Here is an 18,106-nt window from a genome sequence, read left to right on the forward strand (position 1 = left end):
AAAGAAAGGGAGAGAGAAAAGGAAGAAAAGGAGGAAAGAAAAGTGGATAGAGCAGATTGGCTTGCAGAGGGGAGGCAGTGGACAGGCAGCTGACTCCTCAGAAGGGCCCCAAAATTGGATGTTCCATATTGTGTGATGTGAGGATGAGGTACAAGGATAAAAGGGAGGATTGATTGAAATTCTCTAAATTAAAGGGTTGGGACCCAGGTCTCCTATCCCATCCCGAACAGCAATCTCTTCTTCCATGTTCTCCCTGCCTCCAAGAAAGGAAACCAAGACCCTTTCTCCAAACATTCAACTGGAAACGCCCCATATTTAGGGACTCCTAAAGGGCACTGATGGGGTGTGATCAAACGAAAGTCTACTTCCTCCTCCCACCCCCTGCTCCCCCAGCCCCACTTCCAGACAGGAGACTGAGGGAGTCTTTGCTGGAAAAACTCAATGATCCCGGAGACCAGACTTTTAGAATATGATATAGAGGGTCTCCCAGTGAAAAAGGCTCCTCACCCAGCACCCTAGGAGAAGCCCACCAGTCTCTATGAGCCCTCCCATGGAGTTTCCAGTGAGCTGCTTAGTACTTTACTCTTAAGGCAAACAAACAAAGATGCTTTTTCATCATGTAATTTCATACACACACAAAAGCAAAGAGAATTGTACATGAACCCTGTGTACTCAATAGCACTTAAAAGCTTTAACAATTATCAGCTCATGGTCAATCATCTTTCATCTACATATATCCCCCCACGTCCCTGTCCTGAAGCAAATCTCAGACATATCATAACATCCATAAATATTTCAGTATACATTTCTAAAAAACAGGGATTTTTTCTTTTTTTTTGAGGTGGGTCTGACTCTGTCACTAAGGCTAGTGGCACAGTCATTACTCACTGCAGCCTCCAACTCCTGGCCTCAAACTGTCCTCCTGCCTCAGCCTCCCAAAGTGCTGCAATTACAGGTGTAAGCCACCATACCAGGCTGGGATTCTTTTTATGTAAGTGGCCCAAAGTTAAAACTTCATATCACTAAATGTCCAGTTAATGTTTACATTTCCCTACTTATAAAAGTTTAAAATAATTTCAGTTATTTGAATCAGGATTCAAATATGCTGCAATTTGTTGCTATGTCTCTTTAAAACAATATTTCTCTCTGTGCAGTTTTTTACTGAAGAGGCCTGGTCACCTGTCCTAGAGAGTTTCCCACAGCCTGGATTTTGCTGATTGTAATGCAGGTGGCATGACTGAACATGTTGCTCCCTTCCCTGTATCACCTGTACATTGATTGTTGGAGCTAAAAACTTCATTCAATTTAGATTCTGGCAAGATTTCTTCATAGGTGTTCTTGTGTTCTTTCTTTAAGAGGTACACAGTGTCTGATTTTCTCTCTTTTGATGTTAGTAACCAATGATGATCTGTTTCTAGATCCCTTAATTCTTTAGGTATTACAATCAATTACCTGGGCTACTTTTATAAAAACAAACTTTTTGGGCCGGGTGCAGTGACTCACGCCTATAATCCCAGCACTTTGGGAGACCAAGGCGGGTGGATCACCTGAGGCCAGGAGTTCGAGACCAGCCTGGCCAGCATGGTGAAACCCTGTCTCTACTAAAAATACAAAATTAGCTGAGTGTGGTGGCACACACCTGTAATCCCAGCTACTCAGGAGGCTGAGGCAGGAGAATCACTGGGAGGCGGAGGTTGCAGTGAACTGAAATCACACCATTGCACTCCAGCCTGGGCAACAAGAGTGAAACTCTGTCTCAAAAAAAAAAAAAAAAGAAAGGAAAAACACCTTTTCTTCATCTACTACATGATGACCCAGTGATATAGTCATATAGGAAAGGCAGGATAAATATTTGATATTCCATCTTTATTTACCAGTTTTCAAATAATGAGCTGGTTTCCTAGTATCTTTCAATGGTGATCAATTAATTTGTCTTTTATTATTATGTTCACCACAGACTGGTGGATATAAACATTGTTGATGTCTTTCAATCCATTGCAGTTATCTTTCACGATTACCCCCATCTTTCACCAGCAGGGACCTCTTCATGTTGACTCCCAGGTCCTTTAGACCCACCCTAGTCATCTTTGACTACGTCCTTGGTATCTGATGTGACAGAAAGTTCCAGCCTTACCTTGTGCATTTATTGCCCCAGATCTGGAATCAGCCATTTCTCCAAGAAGCCCTGATTCCTTTCTGGGGGAAATGGTTAGTAATTTATTTTTAGGTATGAACAAATAGCCAGAAATCACCAGACACTTGAGGAAAGCCTCTAAAGTGAAAGAGAAGGCCAAAACAAGCAAATGGAATGAGAAATACTGTCAGAAACAGAAACAATGAGAGAAATAATTAAAAAAAAAAAATTTGGCTGGGCAGGGTGGCTCATGCCTGTAATCCCAGCACTTTGGGAGGCCAAGGTGGGTGGATCATCTGAGGTCAGCAGTTCAACACCAGCCTGGCCAACATGGCAAAATCCCATCTCTACTAAAAATACAAAAAATTAGCTGGGTGTGGTGGGGCATGCCTATAATTCCAGCTACTCAGGTGGCTGAGGCAGGAGAATCGCCTGAACCTGGGAGGCAGAGGTTGCAGTGAGCAGAGATCGTGTCACTACACTCCAGCCTGGGCAACAGAGCAAAAGTCTGTCTCAAAAAAAAAAAATTCGATTAATAATAAACAGCCAATTAGTATCTTCTGAGATATACAAAGTATTTTATTTATTAAACAATAAACTTAAAATATGGAAATTTAAAATGTGATTGGGAAAATAAGCATTGAATTGGAGGATTAGAAAATAATGTTGAAGAAAAACCTACCAGAGCAACAAAAAACAAGAAATGAAACATAGGAGAGAAATATCAGAAAACTAGAGGATCAATGCACAAAGGCCAACAGTGGATTGGAATATTAAGAGTTCCAAAAAGAAAACAGAAGAAAAGGTGAGGAGGAAATTAAGGATGAACTAACATAAGAAAATTCGCCAAAACAGAGAATGAGTCTTCAATGCTAAAAGGTTGACTGAGTTCCCAAGAGACCCGTCCTAAGGCACATCAGTGTGAAATCCGGGACACTGTTATTAAGGAGAAGATCCTAAAAGTGTCCGGAGCCTAAAGAAGAACAGAAAAAGAAAATGTCGTCGGACTCCTCAATAGCAACGCTGGGACTTAGAAGACAACAGAGGAATAAATGCCTTTAAAATTCCAAGTGAAAGTTATTTTCCATCTAGAATTTGGTATCAAAACTACCAATCAAGTATGAAGAGAGAATAAATCAGACATGCAAGAATTTGAAAAATTGATCTACCATGTTCCTTTTCCTAGGAAGATACTGGAGATGTGTTCCACCAAAATAAGCGAATAAATCAAGAAAGAGGGAAACATGGGATTCAGAAAGCAGGAGAGGAAAGAAGGTGAGTCCCAGGCTAACAGTCAAGCAGGAGGTCTCAAGAGCAGCCAGAACACTGAGCAGGAGGATGGAGGTTGGTGGATGAGGAAGAGGATGGGAACTTGCCGATTATCTGAATCATTTGTGCATGCAGTAAGAAAATCATATTGAGGCCAGCATGGTGGCTTACACCTATAATCCCAGCACTTTGGGAGGCCGAGGGGAGCAGATGACTTGAGACCAAGAGTATGAGACAAGTCTGGGCAATATAGCAAGACCCTGTGTGTACAGAAAATTTTAAAAACTAGCTGAGTGTGGTGGTGTGCACCTGTGTTCCCACCTACTTGGAAGGCTGAGGCAAGAGGATCACCTGAGCTCAGTGTTAGGTTTTGAAGGAAAGGTGAAGGTTAAAGAAAGACACACACATAGCAAGAGGGTGGCTCAACAGCAAATGCAGGCTTTATGTCCAGCAGAAAACCTATAGAAGTGGGAAACTAGCCTAATGCCAGACCCCACCGCTGCCTACAGGCTGGGGGTACTTGTAGGTGTGGGCAGGAGGGGTCTGGGCAGTACGGCTTGCTGCCCGGCGGGATATTGATAAGATGTTCCCATGATGAGGCGGTTCTGGCCCTTATTCCCGTGGAATGTCATCACGGTGTTCCTTGGACCGTTGCCCAGTGAGATACGACAGGGATGTTTCTTTAGTTGGGCCTTTGTTTACCTTGTGGTCAGGTGGTTAGGAAGGATGTTTCTCACAGCCCGAATGCCTGGGAAATGTTTCGCTTTGACCAAGGTTTGCAAAATAGTGGGGAAGCTTAAAATGGTGCAGTTTGGACTAACATCCGGGAGGTCGAGGCCACAGTGAGCCATGATTGTGTCACTATACTCCAGCCTGGGCGACAGAGTAACACCTTGTCTCCAAAAAAGTAAAAAAAAAAAAAAAAAAAAAAAATCATATTGAGAGGGATGTGTAAGACCTGTTGGACATTTGGGGAAAATCGGTGATAGGTACACGCAAAACAAGCAAATGGAGACAATCAAGACAATTATTCAGTCCAGGAAAAACAAAACGTTGTTCAAAAAAGGAAACCTTATCAGAATACGAATATTTCATTGATTCTCACTCACATGCACATGTTTTCACATTTCAATGAGTCTGAAGTCGGGACGTGTCTTTCAGTCAAAGACATCTGACAGTCACTATCAGCCAGGTGCAGTCTTGATGTTGTCATGCCCGTGCAGGTGTGAACTTAGTCATTTTTTCTGGTGTTCTGACCAGACAACAGCAAACCCTCGACGTTTCAGTCCACAAACCACTTTAGGATCACACAAGGGAAGAATGTGAGTCCTGGTTTGTCAGAAAACCTGTGGGCACCTTTTGGTATGGCGCCCATTCTGTAAGCATCCAAACTTGCAGGATGAGGTCAATGGTATGGAAGAAAATTGTGGAGACCAGAGTGGAACGCTCTGTAAGAATTACTGCAACACTGACACCTAGGTAGTTCAAAGAATGGTTCTCTAAACAGACAAGCAATGAAAATGAGCGCTGACAACTCTAAAAAGTGATTCAGAAGAGATGAAAGCTCAATTCAAAGGTTTAAGGATACTCAATTTTGCGTATATTTTTTGTATGCACAAGATTGATATATGATAAAACATACGTCTAAATAAGAGCACTTTCAATATGTTTACGTTAAAATTTTAACTAATAAGAACATTTGATTGGCAGCAATTTTCTTTCTCAGTGGTTCATATTACAAATTGATGGTGCCATACATTCAGTGAAATCTGGGGTACTGGCTGTAAACGCCAGTGTTGATTTTAATTAAAACTGTCATTATAATGGGAGGATGGGGAGATGGGAAATGTTATGTGTGCTTTGGTGTTGGGAAGAATGGTGGTGGGTAAGTGGGAAATATCTTCACCTCTGTAACAGGAATTCAAAGATGAAGCCTGAGATTGATACATCTTTTTTAGAAATGGATTTAAAAAAACAGAGAAACAAGTGAAGGTGGTTGTTCTTGGGAAAAGGGGTGGGGTATGGGAGGAGTGGGTCACCAGGGCTTTAATGAATACATTTTAATACTATTTAACTTTTTAAACTCTGTGCATCATTACTTTGATAAAAATAATTTTTGAAATGAATTAAAAATAAATAAATGGTTTCAAAAAAGTCATTCTGTGCTGTTCTCTCTATAAACACATGTACTCTTTTTGGGGCATGTGGTCTAACTTTTGGTCAGAGAAATCTATTCACCACGAGAAGCTGCAGGATATAGCAGAAAGAGCTTCGTTCTGGTGTCAGTTGTCTGGATTCGCATCTTGTTTCTCGTTTACTAGCTGTGTGACCTTGGGCAAATTGCTCCGGCTCTCTGGACTTTAGTTTTCTTCCCTGTAAAACGAGCAAAAGGCTACGTGTTTCACTGTTATCTGTGAGGATCAAAGAGAAAAAGTGTGTCAAGTCCCTGGCACAGTGCCTGTCCCATTGTTGAGTCCAGCGTAACTTTAACTCCTTTTATGGTACAGCCCCCCTTCAATGGGATCAAGGCTGACCTCTGCTCGGAGACTTGAGGACCCTTTGCTCATGCAGTCCTCCCAAAGCCACCCACCATCCGGGGCTTTTGGCTTGCACGACTGCAATGTTTGTGGCTCATTGCTCTTTTCTAGCCCCAGAAGCCCCGAGATTTATTATTTATGTCCCTCTCTTCTCTCACATCAGGCTCAGCCTGGGAGTTGATGGGTCCTGAGTATGACAGTGCTCAGTTGTTTCTGTCCAGATGAACACCGTGGCTCTGTGGCCAGACTCAGGGTCCTTTGCTCTTCTCCAAGGTCTGGGAGACACAGAAGCCTAGGCTCCAAACTCGTCACTCAGCTCCTGAATCCAGGGTGTGCAGGAGTCAGCCTCCCTCTGCCTTACAAAGCAGCCATCACCAGTGCAGGTTGGCTGTGGGCTAGAAAGCATAGAGAGGCCTGCTACTCGCTCTCCCGGCCCCCTGCCTCCCCTCCCACACTGCGGCCTCTGGAGCTCTGCAGGCAGTGACCTCATGGCTAGAAACAGCTTTGTTAGAAATTAAAAGTAGGTGGGCTCTTTTTTCCCTCCCCATTTGGATGACAGAGCTGCTTGCTCTGGGTTCCCTCTCCCAGGACAGGTAGGCAGTTCATGTTTATACATGTGACCCAGAAATATATAATGAACCACACCAGGGCTGTTGACATTGCCTGGACGTGGAGGGCATCACACCTCCCTCCAGCTGCTGTTCAGAGAGAGTAGAGGCAGAATAGATGAAGGAGAAGAAGGGATCCTGGGTTGGGGACAGCCCTTTCCTAATGCCATGGGCATGTGAGAACATGGCACTGTCCTGCAGGTCCCCGCATGAAAGCTGTGTCCCCAAACACATTACCCCACGGCAGAGCATGAGTGACGCTACCAGGGAAGCCGGAAGGAAAGTGCAGACAGTGGGGGTGGGAGGAAGGACAGCAGTTAGGAAAGGGAAAGTGCTAGCCCTTAAGACTATGGGAACACACGTAGCCTCTGGAATCAGAAATGTGGGTTCCAGTCCCTGCTCTACACGAGGTTCTGTGTGACTTGCTTAGGTCACACAGAACCTTGGTTTTCCCCATCTGTTAAGAAAAAAGCCCAGAGTTGTCATTAGAAAATTAAATCTCCTACATTCAGGGTTTGCCAAATCTTTTCTCCCTTCCTGCCTGCCGATCAGTTGAGGGCCATCTGGCACAGAATAGGCGCATTTCCCACTCAGGGCCTGGGGTGGGATTGAAGGTCCTTCGGCCACTTCCAGCCCCCTGGCTGACTCCGAGGGCAGAGCTGCGTGGGGATGATGAAAGATTCAGAAACTGTTCCTCCAGGCCTCCTCTAACCCAAGCAGACAGTGTGGGTGTTGGACTGAGGGTGCCCACCCGTGAAAGGCCTCTGGGTAAGGAGACTGGGCAGCCCTCCCAGACCCATGTGGATGTAGTGAGAGGAGCCCTCACCCTGCAGACTATCCCTCCTTCACAGCTTCCTGTCAGCTCCCAACACCGGCTGCTGCCTGCTCTGGTGGTGAGTGGCAGTGAATGACACAGCCATGTGATGTCTGTGTGTTCCTGTGTTCCTCCCCCAGGCCACAGAGTGGGCCTCCAGTGAGGACACGCGCCGCTCCTGCCAAAGCAAAGGGAAGACTGAGGTACGTGGTCTCAGCGGTCTGGGGGCCCCACCTGGAGCTGGAAGGAGGCCTGTGGTTGTGGGGATGAAGCGGCAGTGTGTGGATATGAGGTCCCCTGTTGGAGAGGCCTGGCCAGGATGAGCTGGGGCTCCTTGGGCAGGTGGGGGATACAGCTCTGTGGCCAGCTGGTCCTGAGCATCTGAGTGAGCAGTGAGGCGGAGAGATGACCTTGGTGGGAAGGGATGTCCACAGATGTGACCGGGACATCGGGACAGGTAGATCTGGGGTCAAGAGAAGTGTTTTAGAAAACTTGTTGGCATTCATGACGCAGTGGTGTGAGGGTGAGATACCCAGCATCACACCTGGAGAGCTATGCTGTCTGCTCCTTTCCTTCCTGCCTCAGGAGGAGTGTCAGAACTACGTGCGAGTCCTGATTGTCACCGGCCGGAAGGTGTTCATGTGTGGGACCAATGCCTTTTCCCCCGTGTGCACCAGCAGACAGGTGGGCAGCTCAGGGTGGAGCAGACTGAAGGGGGCACCATGCCGGGGGCTCTCCTGCCCAGGCACATAGCCTTGAAGGCGGGTTGCCAAATTTTGCAAACAAACAAACAGACACCCAAAACAGAAGCATAAAAGGACGCCCAGTTAGATTTGGAGTTCAGATAAACAATAACTGATATTTTAGCATACATGTGCCCCACGAAGTGTTTGGGATAGACTTATACTGAAAATTTATTCCCTGTTCATCTGAAATTCAAATTGAACTGGGCCTTCTGTATTTTATTGGTCAGCCTTACCTTGGAGGGTCCTGACTGGGGCTGGAAGCAGATGGAGCTACTGGGAGGACCTCTCCCTCCCTGAGGGCTGCTCCCTCAGAGGGACCGTGAGCTGGGCAGTGAGATGACGCTGGAGGAGGGGAGAGGCCCAGAGAGACTGGGGCCCAGGAGGAAACAAAACTCAGATGGAAAGAACAGGCAGCCCCAGGGCCTCAGGGAAAAGTGTCCCCTTCTCCCCATTGTCCCCAGGTGGGGAACATCAGCAGGACTATTGAGAAGATCAATGGTGTGGCCCGCTGCCCCTACGACCCACGCCACAACTCCACAGCTGTCATCTCCTCCCAGGGGGAGCTCTATGCGGCCACGGTCATCGACTTCTCAGGTCGGGACCCTGCCATCTACCGCAGCCTGGGCAGTGGGCCACCGCTTCGCACTGCCCAGTATAACTCCAAGTGGCTCAATGGTAAGGAGGCCCCAGTGCCAGGGGCGGGGACTCCCCAGGTTCTGATCCCACCAGCCCACCCTGAGCCCCCCATTCATCCTCCTTCCTGCCAACCTCTGCAAGGGCTCCCACTTGCCTTATCAAGGAAGAGGTCCAGAGTATGGCATAGTAGACCAGAGCATGCTGGAGATGAGCCCCAGATGAAATTACAGATGATGTCCCAAGTCCCCAGAACAGATGGAGGGTGGGCTATTAGGAGAGAGGGAGATAATTAGGAATTGTTTAGGAAAACAAGTTATGGATAAGAAGAAATTATGGGGCCAGGTATAGTGGCTCATGCCTGTAATCCCAATACTTTGGGAGGCTGAGGCAGGAACATCTCTTGAGGCCAGGAGTTGGAGACCAGCCTGGGCAACATAGCAAGACTCTGTCTCTAAAACTAAAAATAAAACATAAATCAGCCAGGCATGGTGATGCATGCCTGTATTCCTACCTATCAGGAGACTGAGGTGATAAGATGCCCTGAGCCTGGGAGTTTGAGACTGTAATGGGCTATGATCACATCCCTGAACTCCAGCCTGGGCGAAAGAGTGAGAGCCAGCCTCTTAAAAAAGAAAGAAAGAGAGAGAAGTTATGGAAAGGGCCTTATAAGTTTCCTAACCCTCGGGGCTGAACCCCTGCTTCCTCACTGACTATGAGGTTGGCGCAAAAGTAATAGCGGTTTTTGCCACTAAAAGTAATGAGTAATGGTGAAAATTGCAATTACTTTTGAACCAACCTAAATACTGTGTGTCCTTGAGCAAGTACTTAACCTCTCTGTGCCACAATGTTGTATCTATAATATGGGGACAATCATAGGATTTACCTCATCTGTTGATCGACTGGATTAATCCGCATAAAGTACTTAGGATAGTGTCTGGCACCCAGTGAGAGGTGTGCGGTAACACGTTTAATATTATAGCTTTACTTGGTATTGAAAGTGGGAAGAGAGTTAGTTAGGGTCCCCAGGTCACCAAGCTTGCAGGGATGGGGTGTCAGGTGCCCATCTGGGAAAACTGAAGTGGTTGAGTCCTCCTGACTCTGCCCTCTTCTTCCCCGCTGGCCTGCCTGCCCCTTGTTCCTCTTTTGCCCACCCAGAGCCAAACTTCGTGGCAGCCTATGATATTGGACTGTTTGCATACTTCTTCCTGCGGGAGAATGCAGTGGAGCATGACTGTGGACGCACCGTGTACTCTCGCGTGGCCCGCGTGTGCAAGAATGACGTGGGGGGCCGATTCCTGCTGGAGGACACGTGGACCACATTCATGAAGGCCCGGCTCAACTGCTCCCGCCCGGGCGAGGTCCCCTTCTACTATAACGAGCTGCAGAGTGCCTTCCACTTGCCGGAGCAGGACCTCATCTACGGAGTTTTCACAACCAATGTGTGAGTCCTGTCCTCTGCCAGCCCCTTTCCTGTGATGTCAGGAGCTGGCCTGGCCTCATGGCCTGGTGGGCTTCATCTATAAAATGGGGACTTCCGTGACTCCTGCCGGGGGTCATCTGAGGATTTTGTGACTTACTGCTTCTGGAGCGGTAAGCACGTGTTCTGGGTTGCTGGGAAGCGCAAGCCTAAGCCAGAGATGAATAAAGCAAATGGATCTGGCTTAGGCTGCATGAAGGAGGAACATGCTGGTGATGAAGGTGGAAAAGCCTGCCTTGGATGAGGGGATGTAGCCATGTGGGGGAGGGGAGCAGGCAGCAATAGCCTCAGGGAGGCACAACAGGGATTCCCTAAGGTCTCTTCTAACCTCAGGACTATGGGATTCTGCTCAATCTAACCAGCAGTCTTCTGTTAACCCTGCCATCACTTCCCATCTAGACTGTGCTGGAAAACCAGGCTGGGAATGACAGCCCCTTTTGTTTTCTAGGTGTGAGGAGGAGTAACCCTCACAGATCATGACACCTCCTTCTGTGTAAGAGGCTAACCCAATCAGGTGACTCTCCCATAGACCAAGGTTGTCCAGCCCATGGCCTTTGGGCTGCATGTGGCCCTGGACAGCTTTGAATGAGGCCCAACACAAATTTGTAAACTTTCTGAAAACATTACGAGACTTTTTTTTTTTTTTTTGGCATTTTCTTTTTCTTTTTTTTTTTCTGAGATGGAGTCTCACTCTGTCACCCAGGCTGGAGCGCAGTGGTTCGATCTCGGCTCACTGCAACCTCTGCCTCCTGGGTTCAAGCAATTCTCCTGCCTCTCAGCCTCTCGAGTAGCCAGGACTACAGGTGTGTGGCACCACGCCTGGCTAATTTTTTGTACTTTTAGTAGAGATGGGGTTTCACTGTGTTAGCCAGGATGGTCTCCATCTCCTGACCTTGTGATCCGCCCACCTTGGCCTCCCAAAGTGCTGGAATTACAGGCATGAGCCACCATGCCCAGCCGGAAATTTTTTTTTTTTTGGCTCATCAGCAATGGTTAGTGTTTAGTGTATTTTATGTGTGGTCCAAGACTATTCTTCTACCAGTGTGGTCCAGGAAAGCCAAAAGATTGGACACTCTGATATAGACAATGACGGATGGGCACCGAGACCAAGGAAGTCACTGGCTGCACAATGTTCTTTGTAGGAATACCAGAAACCTATGAGTCATGGAGTGGTGTTTGCTCACTTTGGACCCCAGATAGCAGGCACTGGATGAGGGCCAGGCTAGCCATAGGAAGGACAGTGTGAGGGGGTGGACAGAGATGAGAGTCAGGAGGAGGTGGAGAGGCATCGAAACTGACGCCATCAGTGTGAATTCTAAATAGTGTATTTATTGCATGCCTTCTCCATGCAGGTGCTTGTCCTGGTAGGAGTGGGGCATCAGGGAGCAAAAGCAGACATGGTTCTGCCTTTAAAAGCTTAAACAGGGTGATGGATATTAACAACAAATTTTAATCGTGATAAATGCTACAAAGGGAAAGGGCAGTGTGTGGAAAAGCCTCTAACAGCATAGGAGAGTGATGACCAGGGAAGGTTTCCTGTAGGAAGTGACATCTATAAGATGAATAGGAATAAACTAAGGGAGAGGAGCATTCCAGCCTGAGGTAACATGTGCAGAGGTTTGAGGTGGGAAGAAATATTTCAGGAGCTGAGCAGTGATAAGTGTGGCAAGACATTTAAGGGTGAGGAGAAGAAAGACAGGAGAGGAGAGTGAAGGGGTAGGGCAGGGAGGGTATGTCCCAAAGGACATTGCAGACTGCTTTAATCTTTATTCTAAGAGCAAGGAGAAATTATTGACAGGTTTGAAGCAGGCCAGCAACCAGCTCAGAGGTGCGTTTTGAAACGCTCACCACTCTGGCTGCCGTGTGGAGAATGGATTAGGAGACTAGACAGGCTGCGGGCAGACCACCAGGAAGACAGTGCAGCATTCAAGGGCCTAGAGGGGGAGCTGAAACCAGGCAGAGGTGGAGAGAAATGGACACATTTGGGAGAAGAACTAAATAAAGAAAGAATAGAACTGGAGGCATTTGGTATGGTGGTTTCCTCTCTGTGAGCTGTTCATGTAAGATTCATGGAAACATGCTTCTGTGACTGAAAGGGTCTCCTGGGTCATCTGAACTCAGGGTGTGGCAGGCTATGGCATAAATCAGTGGCTTGGTAACCAGCTTTTGTAAATAACTAAATCAGAATAGAATGGAATAAAATATCAGAGTCCTAACATATTTAGTAAGGGTAAGTTCATACACTTCTTTATGGATGTGTACATATTATACTGAGTTGTAGGGTAAAATATATCTCTTACCATGGGCCATGGACTACAATGTTTGAAAGTCACTGTATTTCAGCCTCCTGCTGGATAAGGGAGGGAGGCAGTAGCACAGAAGGATTCACCAGTGCTTCTTGTCAGTGGGTCGTTCCCAGGGGGTTTACAGAGTTTGAGGACCACATTACCTCCCTTTGAGATCCCCCGGTGGTACCCCAGACTCATCAGAGATGCTTACAGAGTGTTGGGAATTAGACATGACAGCTGGCTATGGGGTATATGAGGAGGGTGCCAGGTCTTACAGGGAGGGTCTTGTCCCACCACTTCTTGCCTTTCAGAAACAGCATTGCGGCTTCTGCTGTCTGTGCCTTCAACCTCAGTGCTATCTCCCAGGCTTTCAATGGCCCATTTCGCTACCAGGAGAACCCCAGGGCTGCCTGGCTCCCCATCACCAACCCCATCCCCAATTTCCAGGTACAGAATCTCCTCCTGTTTCCCTGTCTTCACACACTGCCTTCCCCCCAGATTACCAGCCACAAGATGATTCCCAACTGCTTAGCACAGACAGACATCAGATCTGTTCCTGCCAGTCCATGCCCATCTCTGGGATTCACAATGGTTCCCTGAGGGTATTAGCCTGTACTACTGTGAAGGAGAAAGGGAGAGTGGGTGAGGGGCAGTGCGAGGAAGCATGCTCGGAGCCATCTCTAAATGTGAGTCCATACCTCCAGGGAGGCAGGGAAGTGGTACCTCAGCTCTCCACAGTGTAGAGGACCAGAAAGCACTACACAAGCTGTCTGGCTGGAATTTGGGGATGTTAGCCAGAGCTTTCTCGCAGTGTGTTCAATATGGCTACTAATTCCTGGAAGTGGTCAGTGCTAGAAGTGGTCAGGGAGTGGTTAGGGCCCAGCCGTGGGTAATGTTAGCATCCCCCATCCTGTAATGGAGAAGGGGAAAGAACGAGGGGGCAGAGGAGGCTGCTGATGGTTGACTTTCATGTTCGCCCAGCTTCCCACCCAGGGCGTGGGATGGGGCAGGGAAAGACCTCAAGCTTTGCAGTGCTACCATCCTGATCCCGATCTAGCCTATCTCTTTGTGACCTTGGACAAAAAAGTCATCCAACCTCCTTCAGTCTCTTTTTCCTTATCTGGAACTAGGGATAATACCGTAAGATATAACACCTCACAGATAATGTCCGAAGGTTCATATGCCTGGAATGTAGGAGACGCTCAGTAAAAAGTGGTTGGCTTTCAGCTTTGGTTTAGAAATCATAAGGACTTTGAGCTGGCAAGGACACAGAAGAGGGACAGCAGGGCTTGGCCCAAGGTAGGAGGGGGCACCTGCAGCAACAGCATAAAAATCACCAGACACTCGTCCACACTCAAATTATCCGTTTTTAGATAGTCCAGTCCTCTTTGCTCTCCTCCCTCCTCTTCCCCAAACCTGGCAGGATCCTCCTTCCCCTTCTCCCCAGCCTCCTGTTCTTAGTTCCCCAAAGAAGAGGCATCCCACCCTGGAAAGGGTGCAGGACGCCCAGCAGGGATGCTGGGGGTGGGGGATGCTGGAGAATCAGCGTCCGCTGCTGCGGCCACCTGGGTTGCCAGGAGGAGGGAGCCGGCGGGGGATGGCTGCAGCCCCGGTGGCCGGGCGCGTGTGACCTGGCTCCCCGCGGCAGTGTGGCACCCTGCCTGAGACCGGTCCCAACGAGAACCTGACGGAGCGCAGCCTGCAGGACGCGCAACGCCTCTTCCTGATGAGCGAGGCCGTGCAGCCGGTGACACCCGAGCCCTGTGTCACCCAGGACAGCGTGCGCTTCTCACACCTCGTGGTGGACCTGGTGCAGGCTAAAGACACGCTCTACCATGTACTCTACATTGGCACCGGTGAGCCGGCCCGGCCCAACCTGGACTGCAGGTCGGAGGTGGGTTGAGGGTTGGGGCAGGGCTGCAAGCTTCCGGGGCCTTCAAGGCCACCTTGGTCTGGCTCTCCCTCTCCCCCAGAGTCGGGCACCATCCTGAAGGCGTTGTCCACGGCGAGCCGCAGCGTCCGCGGCTGCTACCTGGAGGAGCTGCACGTGCTGCCCCCTGGGCGCCGCGAGCCCCTGCGCAGCCTGCGCATCCTGCACAGCGCCCGCGCGCTCTTCGTGGGCCTGAGCGACGGCGTCCTGCGGGTCCCACTGGAGAGGTGCGCCGCCTACCGCAGCCAGGGGTAAGCCGGGACGGGGGCGACTCCCGAGGCCCCCACTGCGGAGGCGGGGCTTAAGAGGCGGGGCTTTGGACCTGGGAGACCTGGGGTCGGTCCCTGCAGTCTCCACTAGTGTGCCTTAGGACGAGTCACTCTACCTCTCTGAACCTTGGTTCTCTCCTCGTAAAACATCTTGCAGGGTTTTTGTGAGGGTTAATTGAGATAATCTCTTGCAGGTACTGACCTGGAGGAAGTGTGTGCTTAGGGAATTTTGGTGGCTGGCTGTTTTTATCTCTGTTGTCAAACACATAGCTAGGGTCAGTCAACCATCTCTAGCCCACTTGATTCATTCTCAGTCCCTTCAGTACAGAGAGGTCTTTATGTTTGAAGCCACAGCACTTACTGCCCGGATATGGGGACAGATGGAGATGGTGCTATGAGTCAGCCCCACGTTTTTGCTCCTCTTCCTTCCTTCCTTAGAAGAGGTAAAAAGGGCTGCTGTAGGTGGGGCAGGGGTGAGGCGCCACGTGGAGGAGTTGCCCTGGCTTCGCACTGCTTCTGAACTTGGTTCTTCATACCATCGCTTCAAGTGAACTCACAGATTTGACAACTGTGGCATCAGTGTTTAAGGGGGAAATGAAAGCCTATTCCAAAGCCAAATGGAAATGTAGCCCAGACTCCTACCACCCGAGGCTCTCCCAGGCTGCATCGCCTCATTTTCATGATACTCAGAAGCTGGCATTGCCACAGCCATGCGAGCTTCTGTGGCCTTTGCAACTGACAGTCCTGGCTATGCCATCTGTCCTCAAGATTCAGAAGACAAATGGTATCCATGATACAGGGCTGTTCTTCAGCTCCAGTGGGGTGTGCTAGGAGCTGGGCAGAGGCCTGTGGGGCCAGGAGGAGCTGTGGGTTTTGGTGAGGCAGCCAAGGAGTGGGGGGGTCTCAGGGCAGACACTCCAGCTCCCTTCATCCCCAACACAGGGCTCCATCAACAAGACACCACACACTTACTAAGCCCTACCATATTCTGGGCACTTTGTAAGACTGTTGGTGTGAGAGAAGGCAAGAGAAATAGTCCCCAAACACTGACTTCCCTCAGATCTCCAGATATCTGGATGGGAAGAGAACCTCGGCCTGTATCAGACATGTGGGGAGACATGGTCGGGTATGGCGGAAAGGACTCCAGTGGTGGAACCAGACACACCTGAGGCTCCATTTCAGCTCTGTCATCTACTAACTATATGATCTTGAACAACTGAAACTTTTTGAGCTTCGGCTCTCTCATCAGGAAAACAGGGAGACATTTGATGGAACAAATGATGTCTAACGCAGGCAGAGTTGTAAGGATTGGGACTGGTATTCATGAAGGGCCCAGTCCAGTGAATCACAGGTGGTAGCTGGTATCTTTATTACTTTTTCATCTCCCCAAATGCATTTAGGAGCCCTCCAGCCTCCTAGGCCCTCTGGAGTCTTGCTGAATATAGGCAGGACAACTTGGCAATGAATCACAGGTTTTCACATATGGCTTGTTCTCCAAGAGGTTGTAAATCCTTAAAGGCAAACCCAGTGGCCCAGTATTTTTTATACTCCACCAGTGAGTCCCACCCAGCCCAAGGTACAACGTGGCCTTCCACACATGACTGATCCTTCAGTTGACTGATTGTTTGGCTTGAGAGGAGTTTGGTGCAGGAGAAACGTGGGAATGGCACTGGAAACTACATTGAGGCCAACTGAGAAGGCCAAGGGAGGATTTTGACTTGAATCCTGTGGCTGTGAGCACTGGAGTGGTCCTAGAGCAGTGGAGTGCAGTCACGGGCTGTGTGAAAAGATCAACCAGACAGTGGTGAACAGCATTGTCATGTAGCAAGTGGATGCCAGGTGGGCTAGTATGACTCTAAGCCAGATCTGAAGGAACGGGGCCTGTAGTGGATGGGAGGAAGGAAAGGCGCTGGGATGTTCAGCTCCAGTGGGGTGTGCTAGGGAGGCCTGTGCTCACATTCTGCAGAGAGGGGCTGGGGAGGTTGCATAGTGTGCCTGTTGCACTCCTGCCCTGGAGCAAGGCAGAAAGAGATCAGTTTGGAGTTTGGTGCTTTCATCCTATTTGGTTTCCTGACTTTGGGATAGAAGCCCTTGATGTGTATAGTGAAAACCCTGCTAAAAAACTATAGGTGAATCCAAAAAGTATGAAATGCAAGGTCACATTATCGGAAGATTAGTAAAATGGCTACAGCAAGTACACATAGTCACCAAGCTGTGCACTCCAGGAGTCTCGGAACCAATTGCCACAATATATTAGAATTTGCACTGTTGTGGGATGTGTTGTCACAAGGTTTTACTGTGTCCTAGGATAGACATTTCATGCTTTTTCCCTCATGCCTTCCAAAACTGGCAGGAAGATGAGGGTGGGTAAGCAGAGGCCTCTTCAGGCTCTCTCCTCTGCCCAGGATCCAGGGGCTTATCTCCAACTGCCTCTTTTCACTCAGGAGAATCTCAGCCCCATGGGGCACCACGAAGACCTGGCCTGGCCAGAGAGAGACCAGTGCTCCCACGAGGAGGAGCCTGGGGAATAAACTGCTGACTGGCTCTGCAAAGCGGGTGTTTTATGCATGAACCACCCCTTTCCTCCTTCCAGCATGCCTTTCACCCTGACTTTGAGAGGGATCCTCTACCCCCAACTCACTCACAGATCTCCCCTGGCTGCCCCATGAGCGCAGGGAAGGCCCACTCTCAGCAATTTTTTGCTCACAAGCTCCAGAGATACCTTTTCCACCCTGGACAGCTCCCACTGTGAGACTATTGCACTGTATACAGTGCAGGAATTCGCCTGCCTGCAACTTCCACCATCCATCTGTCCCGCGAGCCCATGGAATGAGCCTGTTTCTTTTTGTAATAGCTGCTTGAGACACTACAGTAAAAAAAAAGAAAGAAAGAAAGAAAGACATGGTGATATATTATTGGTCTGATGGCTCCTTTATGAAAAGAACTCTAAACTGCCACCCATTTCTACAGTCAGAGACAGATTCTAAGTCTCTTATCCTTGAAGCTTTCATTTTTCCTAAGAGCGTTCCCTGCTCTGTAAGCTTTGAAGTGGCCTTTGGCCAAAGGCAGCAAATGTGGTTCCACTTGAGCCCAGGAGGCAGTTATCCCTTTTATTCACAAGGAGAGAGCTCAGGCACTGGCCCCAAGAAGTCTCAAGCGTCCCCTCAGGCTGCCAGGGAAGGTGCAGGGCAGGCGTGTCCATGGAGAATCTGGTATCCTCTTCTCTGGGACTTAATTGAGGGCAGGGGAAGCTGAAGGGGTGAGAGGGCTTGGAGAAAGGAGGCTGGAGCCAGCATCTACTCCATGTTTTTCTTCTTTCCTATTCTGCCATGGTCTGGAAAGACAAGACACTTCATCCCTTGGCTTGAGAATCTTGACAAGTCAAGTGGCCCCGGCAC

The 18,106-nt window shown here is 48.9% G+C and overlaps 1 protein-coding gene across 2 annotated transcripts in view; it reads left to right on the plus strand.

The window, feature by feature from the left end:
* SEMA5B (sema domain, seven thrombospondin repeats (type 1 and type 1-like), transmembrane domain (TM) and short cytoplasmic domain, (semaphorin) 5B) overlaps window positions 1-18,106 on the plus strand; it is a 121,478-nt gene that overhangs the window by 94,381 nt on the left and 8,991 nt on the right. For both annotated transcript variants that reach the window (XR_001002758.1, XM_011950797.1), the window contains 7 exons: window positions 7,503-7,565; window positions 7,948-8,046; window positions 8,570-8,783; window positions 9,900-10,185; window positions 12,821-12,956; window positions 14,158-14,365; window positions 14,483-14,690. Coding sequence is in view for 1 of the 2 variants with exons in the window: in XM_011950797.1 (XP_011806187.1) it covers window positions 7,503-7,565; window positions 7,948-8,046; window positions 8,570-8,783; window positions 9,900-10,185; window positions 12,821-12,956; window positions 14,158-14,365; window positions 14,483-14,690 (1,214 nt within the window). In the remaining variant the exon portion in view is untranslated. The remainder of the gene's footprint in view (window positions 1-7,502; window positions 7,566-7,947; window positions 8,047-8,569; window positions 8,784-9,899; window positions 10,186-12,820; window positions 12,957-14,157; window positions 14,366-14,482; window positions 14,691-18,106) is intronic.

Source organism: Colobus angolensis, unplaced genomic scaffold (assembly GCF_000951035.1).
Source record: "Colobus angolensis palliatus isolate OR3802 unplaced genomic scaffold, Cang.pa_1.0 Scaffold31, whole genome shotgun sequence".
In the NCBI taxonomy this organism is placed as follows: domain Eukaryota; kingdom Metazoa; phylum Chordata; class Mammalia; order Primates; family Cercopithecidae; genus Colobus; species Colobus angolensis.